General features: G+C 36.9%; 1 protein-coding gene across 1 annotated transcript in view; it reads left to right on the forward strand.

The window, feature by feature from the left end:
- TMPRSS15 (transmembrane serine protease 15) overlaps nucleotides 1–12,751 on the forward strand; it is a gene marked incomplete at both ends in the record, with an annotated part of 91,975 nt that overhangs the window by 37,373 nt on the left and 41,851 nt on the right. Inside the window, 5 exons of the mRNA XM_081138831.1 lie at nucleotides 227–367; nucleotides 1,055–1,204; nucleotides 6,488–6,593; nucleotides 6,889–7,039; nucleotides 9,001–9,136. Coding sequence (XP_080994957.1) covers nucleotides 227–367; nucleotides 1,055–1,204; nucleotides 6,488–6,593; nucleotides 6,889–7,039; nucleotides 9,001–9,136 — 684 coding nt within the window. The remainder of the gene's footprint in view (nucleotides 1–226; nucleotides 368–1,054; nucleotides 1,205–6,487; nucleotides 6,594–6,888; nucleotides 7,040–9,000; nucleotides 9,137–12,751) is intronic.

Raw genomic sequence — 12,751 nt, forward strand, 5'->3', positions numbered from 1 at the left:
TTCAAGCCATAAATATGTATTATAATTTGATTTTCTAATGCTTAGGAGCAGTCATTTAAATTAAACTAAACTAATCATAGGATTAATGTTTTTAGTTACCTGAGTGGTATTAGATTGATAATAGATTGATGGCTGGCTGGCTGGCTGGATGGATGGATGGATGGATGGATGGATCAATCGATAAATGAATGAATAGATAAATGTGTACTTTCATTTTCTTTTGTAGCGTCTCTCTCGGAAACTAATCCTGGCACAATTAGAATTTTTTCCAACCAAGTCACTGCCACTTTTCTTATAGAATCAGATGAAAATGATTATATTGGCTTTCATGCAACATACACTGCATTTAACAGCAGAGAACTTAGTAGTAAGTATTGTTTATTCTTTAGCCTTTGAATCTTCAGGTGCTTTAATATTATAATAGAATTTTAAAAGTAGCAGAACCTAAAATTTTAGAACAAATTTATATCTGTTTTATTATACAAATTCTTTAATGAGTGTCTCTTCTGTATACTTCTATCTCTACTTAAAATTTGAAAAAATGAGAAATTAGAAAATAGTTGATGTTCTTGAAAAGAATCAAATAACCAATTTAAGAAAAATATGAATCAATATAATAATTAAATTTTACATACTGCAAGAATTCAAAGTAAATTTTTTAAATTAGCATAAAACTAATTCTGTGAATGTTCTACATTAACTTAATTTTGACTAGAGTATTAAAGTTAGTAATAGGGAGAAAGCAAAATATGGGACAAGGTCTATGTAGGTAAGTCAGTGGAAATAAGATGTAAAAATTAAAGACCAAGAAGCTTGTCTTTGCTAAAGTATTAATGGGGTGTAAGAAAGATATTATTCTCACACAGTTGGTAACATAAAGCTGGATTTTTTTAAATTAAATGGAATGAAACAGACTTAAGATAAATTAAAAAGAAAGATCTTGTGCATGTCGCTTAATTATAAACCCTATAAGGTTAGGTTATTTTCAGTGCAATTTATTCTAACTGGTCACATGGGGACTACATTTGAAGTGTTTTCTTTTTTTAATTCACAGATTATGAGAAAATTAACTGTAATTTTGAAGATGGCTTTTGTTTCTGGATCCAGGATCTAAATGATGATAATGAATGGGAAAGGGTTCAGGGAAACACCTTTCCTCCTTTCACTGGACCAGATTGGGACCACACTCTTGGCAATGTTTCAGGTATAATTCATATTTAATTCATAAACCAAATGGAAAGTGATGTGTGTGGTTCACAAGTTTGAAATGCAAGGCAGTCTTTTCAGACTTTCTTTTTTTAAATCATGGACTAATAAATGCATTTAAATGAAAATGCATTTATTAGCTATTCAGGATGACAGATACCTTTTATGTGGTTGAAATCTTTGATGTTCAAATTATCATTTTTCTACTTTTATGTCATCAGAATAAGAGATAAAATATTCAGGCAAGTAAAAGCCAGTGTTTCAAAAAATATATTCTTTACCCTACATATGTACAAGATGTTGAAATGTGCACAAAGGCCAGTAAAGAGTCAGTTTTCTTTCAGGGTAGAAAGATATCTGACTAATCCATACTCTTTAAACAATGGCATCCCTAAAATAACACAATATGGTACATCACACTACTTCAACTTGATCAAAATATTTCCTAATAGGAAGTAATTACTTTCTATCTATTTCCATACTCATCACTTAAAGCCCCAATCAAGTCATTCTTCTGTTCCTCTATTCAAGAAGAATCTGTTGAGCTTCAGGCCCTACTCAGGCACTCAAAATATATCTGTGAACAAAACAAACCAGCTTTTCTGCTGTGATGGAACAGATTCTAGAAAAAAACAAAACAGAAAATGAGCCATATGCATGACAAGTGATCACATTTTGGAAGGGTTGTTCAATGTGAATGAGTACTCCAGGAAAATATACAGTTTGGTAAAAGCAATGGGGAAGGCAGGTGTTGAGGTGCTATCCCAAATTGAAATAGGGTGATCAGGCTAGGGCTCATTGAAAAAGTGACATTTGAATCAAAACTGTAAGGAATTAAATGAATTAGAAATATAGATTATTCCAGACAGAGGGAACAAAGCAGAGCAAAGGTTCTAAAAAGAGCATGCCTGACCTGCTGGAAGAAAAGCCAGGAGGCCATCTAGCATGGCCAGAGTAATGTCAATAGAGCCAGTAGGGTCCAGATAATAATGGGTCTTCTATGGCTTTGGCTTATTTTTTTCTCAGTGAAATGAGGAGCTATGGAATGTTCTTGAGCATAAGAGTGATAAGATTCACATTGACTTGATAGAATAGTTTGTGGAAGGGCAAGAATGTTGGACTAATGGAAGGCTATTGCCTGAGCCAGAGAGGAGAGCATGGGACTGTCAGATCAGTGGGAGCTGATGTGGTGAGAAGGTCAGATTCTGTATAAAATCTGAAAGTTAACAGGATCTCGCTAAATGGGTTACTAGTGTGGACTTATACTCCGCATAGATGGCCAATCCTATTAAACCAAACATGTTTAATATTAAAAATGATGACATTCATAGTCTTAATTAATCTTCTCTGAATAAGGTATCTCTTGGGGCCTGATCCTCCATGGGTAAATTTGTAATCTACACAGCTGAAGACTAACTCCGAAGTCATAATCACCCCGACCCTCTAGAGAAGACTCACCTAAAACAGTCAAATGATTGGAGCACTTTTTTCCTCTGCTGTAATAAAAAAAGTCTCTACCGCACTTGAACAACAGTAGTTAGAGGAAAGTGCAGAAAGCATTTATAGCTATTCAGGATGACAGATACCTTTTATGTGGTTGAAATCTTTGATGTTCAAATTATCATTTTTCTACTTTTATGTCATCAGAATAAGAGATAAAATAATGTCACTGATGTTTGAAGAATACAAGTACTTTGCAGGAGAGAAGTGGTTTGGCTTGCCAACAGATTCAATAACTAAAGCAATAAGATGAAACTGACCGGAGCGAAGCAGGTTGAATGTCAGGGAGAGGTTTTAAATAGTTGGGTCGGAAACGGAGTCTAGGGAGAAAAGCCGTGTCGTGGGAGTTATTTAAAGTGAGACCCGTGGGAGTAGTTCAGAGCCCACCGGAGGCAGCAGTGTAATGAGAATGGGCGACAGGGCTTAATCGGTCTTCTCCACCTCTCATACCAGTGATTTTATCATCTGCCAGTCGCTCCCCCCCCCCCCCAGGGGCATTTTTCTTCCAATAGGTTTTTTTATGTCAGAACATCCTACTTCTGAAACGAAAGAGAGTTGAATCTCTCCTGCTGTGTGTCCCCCTTATCCGTGCAGAGGCTTTTGTTCTCTGCCTTCACTTGAAATGAAAGGAAAGTCTGAATGAAGCCCATAAGCTTTGAACTGACATTGCGTTAGGGAAGGACATCTAAGCCCCTCAACTTTTTGCGTTTTTGTGAAGCACTCTCTCCTGGCGGGGCCCCAGCTCTAAATCCCTGCACTAAATGCTCGGTGTCTCTCTGTACCTCTTAGAGGCAAAGGCAATTGGGGGAGATTCTGGGCAGCATCTTGGGGTGCCCAGAAATGGCCTGTTTGTTCAAAACAATCAAGGAAAATTAGGTTAGTAACGTGAAAACTTCAGAAGTGTGGAGGTCACCAAAGGCCTGGACAGACCAACCAAAGAAAGAGTTTCTTTGTTGGCCTTTCTCAATGAAATCATAGTTGTTTCTGGTGCTTGGAGGATAGTATAGTGGAGTAGTCAAGGTCATTACAATAGAGACCCTGAAGTCTCAGCTAGGTTTAAATCTCAGCTCTGCCATTCCTACAAGGTGATATACTTTCTAATATTGACAGAATCTAAATTTGAGTGACTTTCCAATCCAAAACTTTCAGTATTTATCTTTGAGCTTCAGTTGGCTTTCATATGCACCACAGCTTACAAAGCGATTTATATCGGCCTAGTTTCTTCCTGAGAAGCATCTCTACGTTTCCAGGAGGTTCTACTCTCTCTCCAGTTGCTGCTGTCTCTATGTCAGCATCAGCACTTATCCAGTGCTTTTTCTCTTTAATTGGGACCCTGAGTGGAGGGGAGACTAGGGTCAGTTCAAGGAGAAATTAGCAGAAAAGAGAGAAGGAAGTTGTAAGAAACACCTACTGGCTCAAGAAAGAGGTTGACCATGTGCTTAAATTAACAAAATGTATTCAACTCTCTGGGTTCTAAGCTGACTCTGAGGTTAATGCCAGGAGCTCTCAAAGATATTCAACAAAGTTGAAGGATTTTAAAAGAAATTATTATGCAAACATAGAAATCCTCATAGGGTAATGAAAAATACCTATTGAATCATCCCTCTGTGTGGCACTTCAATAAATTTAAAAATGAAAAAACTCAAATTAGTGTCACATGAGTGAATCTATATAGTGACACCTGAAGCAACGTTCAGCTAATCAGTATAGGGAATTCAAAAATTTACCAAGTGTGTTTATGTTTTCTAGAGTTTTAGCAAATTTAATAAGTCACATTTGGACATAAGTATACACAGTTTTTAAGTGACAGCAGAGAAGTACACTTGCAACTGAGCATTTGAAATCAGGGGTGGCCACATCTAATTAGGAAGACCAAGAGAGGCTTTCTGAAGGAAATAATAATCTGATTTAAATGCCCTCCAAAAATTAGTAGGATTTGACAGGTACAATTGGAAGCAAAAGTAGGACAGGAAAACGGGGGGGGGGGGGGAAGTAATAGTTTCTGGGTCTTGAATAAAAAATTAATCTAATTTTGTCGAAGTGCTTCATGTAAATAGATGAATTATAAGCATTATGACAAAAAATGATGAAGTACAAAATTCATAAGGTATTACAGGCTACATGATTATAATTTATCTGGACAGTGATACAAAACTCATGACATCATGATGTCTTAATCACACACAAAACCCTAATATATTACTGCTTAATAAGTAAACAATAGATTCAAAATATTTCAAATTATAACAACTTGGCTATGAACATAGCCAAACATAAATAAGAGCAAAGTGTGTGTTTGTGTTATATAATTTCAGCTAACTAGAAATATTTCTGAATTAGCTAACTTTTTCAGTACTTATTTTTGGCATTCAGTGGTATTTTAATTATTTCCCCCTCAACTATACTCTAAGCAACTAAAAGTAAGGTCAACTTAAAAGGGCTTTGGAGTTGGGCGTTTAGAGAGTGAATTCTTGAATATCTTCTCTGTCTCTATATTACTTTTGCTAATAAGTTGAATAATTAAACACTAACAATAAGCTAAAATAAATACTCATGAAATATTGCAGCATTATATAAAATATAAATACTGTGTTAGTAACATAAAATGTTAAGCATGCATTCTTTTCTGTTTTATATTTTGTAATCTAAATCCAAAGAATGTGAATATATCATATTTACTGAGGTAAATACGATCAGAATTACACTTGATAAAATATGTATTTTCCTCACTGATCTAAACATGTTCTGATATTTGTATTGGCAGCTCTACTAGCATCTTTCTTCATGCCTTGTCCTTACTCTGTGTGTTGTAAATAAATACCAATTTTATATGCAACATTGCCTATAAAAGATTATGTTGGAAAGCACAAGAGAAAAGATGCTTGATTTCAAATACACACTAATTTTTAGCATTTATAAAGAATCACATTTCAATAAAATTATATTTATCTAATATTTTATTTGCTTTATATTTTGTTACCTGATTTGTATTTTCTGTCATCATGTATGAGCTGCAAACTAAGAACAAAAAAAAATTAAACTCCCCTAAGAAACTGTGTTCTCACCCCAGTAACTCTTCCACACTTCAAATGACTCAAATCATTGGTTGGAATAATGAATTTCAGATCGCAGAGCACTTTATTCGGTAGCTTGGGCGATTTAGAAAGCTTTTATGTGGATGAGCACGTTGCCTGCTTCTCTGTGATCTGATTAGTTCTCAGTCGTATGGAAGATGGAACCATTCTAAAATTAGGTAACTTCTTATTTAGAGAAATGCAGTGCAGTCAGTGGAATAAAAAACTGATGGTCTCTGAAACTTTAACTTTGTCTTAGAATCTGTATTTAAATACTTGCATGTTTCAGGAGATATTCCACCAGTATATCTCAATACCCTTATGGACTGACTGTCTCTAAAGAGTGAAATAATTAAAACATCTAATAAATGGGAATTAAAGAGGTATTTGGACGTGGTAATATGATGGAGCGAGCATATCGAGTCACTCACTAAGTCAGAGTCTGTATATTCTTAGCAGTGCTCCGGTTCAAGGCTCTTGTTTTACAAATTGGAAGGTCTGGAGTTGAGAAGTGATTTTCCTAAATAACCACTGGTTATGCCAGAGATGCTGCCTTCTGGGTTTCAGCCTAGTGTCCTTTTCACTCTACCTAAATATATTTCCTTATATTTTCAACTTAAAGTCGTTCTTTTCTGCTTATGAATATCTCATACAATGAAAATGCTAACATTTAAGTGAAGTAAAAGTTGGCATTGTCATTTTTACAGGATTTTACATTTCCACCCCAACTGGACCAGGAGGGAGGCGAGAAAGAGTGGGACTTTTAAGTCTGCCTTTGAGCCCCACATTGGAACCAGTCTGCCTTAGTTTCTGGTACGTTGTAGGCCCATGTTAAGTGCCATATTATTGAATGAGTAGCATCACCTTTCTCGGTTGCCAGGCTCACATTTCGCTAAGATGTTATCCCAAGTTTTAATGAATTTTCCATTAACTTTGCAATTGATAAAGAAAGAAAATGTTGGGAGACTCTCCACCCCATCGCCACCAACTCCTTCATCCAAAGGAAAAGGGGGTATCTCACAGACAATTAAGGACTTAGAAGAAGCCATAAATGCCTTTATTCTAATGTTGTAGGAATCCAATCCCTTTTTGCTTGTTTCTAAACTAGGTATCACATGTATGGTGAAAATGTCTATAAATTAAGCATTAATATCAGCAACGAACAGAACATGGAGAAGATAATTTTCCAAAAGGAAGGAAATTATGGACAAAATTGGAATTATGGACAAGTAACGATAAATGAAACAGGGGAATTTAAGGTTGGCAAAATACTTTGTTTTAAAATCATTTATTTGTATTCTAAAAGTGGCGATACAAGTATAGTTTATGGTACTGTGATGAAAGAAAATTATTTATTTTCTGAATACAGCCAATTCTCTACTTTCATAACCTACCTTCTGTTTTTAATCTTTGAGTGCCTCTATTTTTATTCACTGACTTATTAAAAACCACTTATTGAGAAATGATTGACCTCAGGATAGTACTACTTATAAAGAGCCATAGTATCTGCAGATACCTTGTAGGATATTTCAGCTTTCTTCAGCAACTTTCTAGCACAAGCTAACTGCGCCCTCCTATGCCCCTGCCTAACTAGGACTTCCAACCTTTTACAAGTACCACCCAGATCAGCCCTCCACTTTTCCAGGGAATATCTTTGCCTATTAGCACATCCACACCCGCCAGTATCCATCCACCCTGCCTCACCCTGACTTAATCTCCATTTCCTTTAAAAACAAATCCTATGAGCTGTATCACTGGGAAACTTCCAATCATTTATTTCACATTAGGGTGAGTTAATTTTTCAGATAACAGCTTAATGTGTTCTCTTCCTAAGGGTGTTTGCAATTAAAATATGGGGTAATATAGGCTAATAGTTTGACCAAATTAGCAATGTTTTAATTGGGTAACTTCAAGACCAGAGAGTATAACTTTCAGAAGATGTATTTTTGGATCCACTTTGTCATCAGAAGGCTTCAGTTTTTCCTGTGACCTCGTGTAAGGCAGCCAATAATCACCGACCCTCATCTTCATTCCTCTCTTCTTTTTTTCTTTGGATTCTGTTCTTTCATTCTGAGAAGTCCTTTTATCTCCACCTTTGGTTGTTTTCTGAGAGTTCAAGGAAGGGTAAAGGAAACGGAGCCTCAAGGGAACACCGAGCTTGGAGAAGCAGGGACATAAGTACTGCGGTGGCCAACTCTGATTCAACTCACTGAACACATTTTTTTAAGTAATAAAACTGGAGCAACTTTTGCAAAGTTAGCTCATCAAGCAGGATGACAGCGTGAAATTCTATAAATGTTTTCACCTTGGTTTTGCCACTTTGTTGTGAAGTCTTGAACAAATCACATAAGTTTCTTTGAAATTTAGGTTGCATGTACACGAAAGGGAAAAAATCATCTCTATTTGGAATGGTGCCTGCCGCGAAGTAGGTGCAATGAATGAGCAAATGAGTGAATAGATGACTGTGTAGTAATGTTGGAAAAATTAAATGAGATAAAGTATGTGCCTAGCATAGCAATTAGCATATAACAGGTATTCAGTTTCTGTCTTTTCTCTACAACACAGGAGAGGATTCAAGAAAGTCCAGCTAAAAATAGCCACTGTCCTTAAGATCCTAATATGTTTCATGTGACCCCTGACCTTTCTCCCAAGTCCGGGCCTGTGTCCTCTGGGCATCACACTCACACAGTATCTCACCCAGCTTTCTGCATAAACTATAACCAGTACCAGGTGGCCCTAAATGATCAAACTGTACTCATAGTTTCGCCTGTCCCCTTTTCTCCAATTTAAATGATCAAATCAGTGTATCTTCGTTTTAGGGCTTATGTGCTCTGAGAAAGCAAACAGCTAGCTACTTGGATTTCTAATATCGTTGGGAGAAGAATCGGAGAAGTTTGCTCTCCCCTGCTGGGTGATGCAAGACAGAGAACAATGGGGCATGACAGCATTGTGAGAGAGGCAGAGACAGAGAGAAGCGGGGGCGACACCGCCTCACTCAGAAGGAGGGCGCTGCTGGAAATTCAGATTATATGAGCAGAACAAAGTAGCTGGTTTCAGCAGAAGGGCCTTGAGAAGCACGATCCGTCAGTGTTTCCCTGTGCAGAAACCTGTTCTCGGATATTTGGAGATGGCAGTATTGGTTCTGCAGACACTATTAGGCCACAGGAAGAGTCAGGTCAGAGAATATGTGAGTGGAATCATTTCATTCTCTGAATTACAGGTTTCTTTTAATGCTTTTAAAAACAAGTTCCTGAGTGACATAGCGTTGGATGACATTAGCCTAACATATGGGATTTGCAATGAGAGTCTTTCTCCAGAACCAACTTTGGTCCCAACTCCTCCACCAGAACTTCCTAGTAAGTAACCTTAACATGCCTTTTCTCTAATTAAGTTATTAATATTTTCAAGTAGATCTTTCTTTGGCTTATTTTTTTTTATATCTTGACCTAGTATTTTTTCACTGGAAATCAAAGACTTTAAAATATAAGTAAAATAGAAGGCAGCAAGACAGTGCATGTTATACACATAAACCCATAATTAAAACCACTCAGTACACTTTTATGTATCACAGGCATGATCATTTTGATACCTTTTCATTTTTGAAAATAACGAGAGTGCTCATTTCCATTCTTTTTTCACCGGAATACAAGCTAACCCTCTATTGTCCCTGCAGCACGTAGCATGGCCTATAGGCTTTTGGGAACAAGCTTTAAGATGTTTATAGCCTTCTTAAGCAGTGATGTTAAGATCTCAAAAAGAGTTTGGTTCAGCCTGAAACCCAGCAAGCCCATGTCCAGAATACTTCAATAATAGTGAGTGGGCCTGGACTTTGAACATGTAGGCCTAGGTCAACACAAAAGACTTGGGTCTTGCAACGGTGACCCTGTGAAGCCTTGCACCTCGCTTCCTCCGCGGAGCCACTGCTGTGTTGCAGTTGAGCAGCTGGCCAGGCTTCTGGGTGTCCTATGGGATCTTTTAACTCAAAAGAATGAAGTGGAGCCTGTGTCTACCGTTGCTCTTAAGTCGAATCGGAAACACAACATTTCAAAGGCAAAGGGACATCGCTGTTCATCTTATCCATGTCAAAGCAGACAATGACTTCATATCACTTTCAGAATATGAGATTCAACAGCAAAAAGAAACCCACAGTGATAAATGAAATCAAACACCCATTGTTCCTTTATTGGGATGTTTTCACGGCACTGTAGTTTTAATGCAGAAGCTTCCCTTTTGTGTTCGGAGTATGGTGTTGGAGCTGATCTGGCTCCACAGCTTTGCTTGCGTGAGGCCTTATGGATGTTTCTGTTCTGCTGCGGAGCTGAGCTCATAACCAGCACTTGCTCCAGTTCTCGTTTCCTTCCCAGCACACTTGAAACTCTTCCCATATTCACATCAGCAAATCAATTTGGCAAAACTGTCCGAATTTGGTTTTACTTCCAAAACTCTATATTTTCCTACTCTCCAATCTTTAAGTTAAAAATAAATTAAGACTTTTTATTTATTTAAATATATCTTTATGGATTTCAGAGAGAGGAAAGGAGAGGGAGAGAGATAGAAACATCCATGATGAGAGAGTCATTGATGGGCTGCCTCCTGCTCTCCCCCAACTAGGGATGGAGCCCACAACCTGGGCATGTGCCTTGACCGGGAATGGAACCCCGATCGCCTGGATCCTAGGTCGACGCTCAACCGCTGAGCCACGCCCACCGGGCTGGATTAGATTTTTTAGATGAGTGGTGTTAACAACTCAGAAGCTCTGACGGTCACTGAGTGGTGTTTGAGACCATGTAACAGATGAGCTGCTGTTAGGGTTAGGATAGTATTTACATTTTCATACTGGTCTCATGAGACCATATTGAAAGTGCACTTACATCCCACCAAAAGGCTGATTTACAATTACTCTCTTGTGTATTAACATATTTAGATGCTTATAGGGGTTATACATAAATTCCTTAATATTTCAAACACTCATTCTAGTTTTATAAATATCTGCTACGTACAAAGTACCTCATAAGAAATGTAAGACGTAACAATAACCACTGATACATGAAAAAAAGTAAACATAATTCATATAAATAAATATTAAAAGCAATATATAATTATGTGCCCCTAAAAGTAATAAATGAAAGAGGTAAGAGATAGAAAACTTTGGAGAAGAGGGTGTGACTGGAGAAGGCTTTAAAGAAATATTAAGATTAAGACATGGGATGACACAACATTGAAGCAAAAGCAGGAAAGTACCATGTATTCTCATTGAACAACATGGGCCACAAACCTGTGGTAAGAAGTGAATTTCTTGACACCAAACACTAGGTCTAGTTCACCTTTGCTTCCTGAGTGACTGGTTCTTAATATTAAATAGATTATGAATAATAGCATTAAATTGCTTTATATGTGAAGGAAGTATCTCTCTCTCTATTTTGTCTGTATTTTTCTCTTGGTGGCACAAACATTTTTGCCAAACAAAAGTTTGATACAAGAACTAAAGCTTGGAAATGATGGTGGGGATGGGAGTGGAGAAAATATCAGCATGAGCACAATAATTTGAGCTTTGTGGCACTGTTTTAAAATTGTCTCATTTTCTTTTGTGTGGTGCCTCACACCCTGCCTGCCTAATATCTAAAACATTTTCATGCAGAACCTAAAAGCAAATTATAATTATTAAAATCCCTCTTGGTTTGATGAATAACTCCTCTGGATACCAAGTATTAGCAATATCTTGTTATTTTGATACTAGATTCATTTAAAACAATGTTTCCTCGGTAATCCTTTCTGCCAGCATGTTCTAGTCATCAGTAAGTGGCCAAGAAGAAAAAAAAGTTTAGGTGGCAGTAACATAGTTATAGGTTTGATATTTTAAAAGTAACAAACCTCATTACCTAAAATAGAAAATTTGAGATCATTTTTGTATATAATATTATACATATAAATAAAACTTTAAATATTATTTTCCATTTTAAAATTTATCTATATAATTCATACAATCCTCATATCTATTCTAGTCAGAAAGAGAGATAATACTACAATGTCAAGGAAGTATGAGATCCCTGCATATTTTAATAACAGGGACCGCAGAATAGGCCATCTGATTTCAATATATAAACTTCAGAATTTTCCCAGAGCGTACTTGTTCCAGTTTCCAAATGGTTCACTTCAGGGCAATATTTAGCACAGCAGAAAATGTTAATTACCATCAAATGCATTCTGAACAATTTTATTCTAATGCCGTTTGCAGTTGGTTCAGTGAAATTCTTATTTGAGCAGAGCTTTCCTGGTTCCAGATCACTGGTTTGTTTAAGCAGAAATAAAAGGAAACCTTGGCTCACTGGCTAATAGCCTTTCTTGAGCTTGTATTGTGCATTTAAATAAGAAAGTAGTTCTAGACAAGTAACCCAGGAGAAAAGACCAGGTTCCTCCCTTGTTCCTAGGGATCTGTGTTATGCCTAGTTTGGGGACATGTAAGTTCAGTTTCATGACTGCAGGACTTCTTCTGTTTAGTTTCTTTAGTCACTCGACAATCGTTCCCTGTGACACTGGCACAAATAATTTAAATGCAGGGATTGTATTGAGAACACTTTAAAAAGTAAACATTTTATTACATAAGTACTGTGCCAATTTGCAGCACAATTGTAATGATTTGTGACGAGACACCTACTAAATAGAATAGGTATTTCTACAGTTTTGCTCTAGTTGGCCATTATTAAGCCATTTTTCCATCTCCAAAGACAAAATAAAAGTTAATTCATCGCCCGGCCAGGTGTGGCTCAGCGGTTGAGTGTCGACCTAAGATCCAGGAGATCGGGGTTCAATTCCCAGTCAGGGCACATGCCCGGGTTGCGGGCTCGATCAATGACCCTCTCATCATTGGTGTTTCTATCTCTCTCTCCCTCTCCTTTACTCTCTCTGAAATCAATAAAGATATATTTTTTAAAAATAATAAAAAATAAAAGTTAATTTATAAAGTTTCATAG

The sequence above is a fragment of the Miniopterus schreibersii genome, assembly GCF_964146895.1.
Source record: "Miniopterus schreibersii genome assembly, chromosome: 5".
Lineage (NCBI taxonomy): Eukaryota > Metazoa > Chordata > Mammalia > Chiroptera > Miniopteridae > Miniopterus > Miniopterus schreibersii.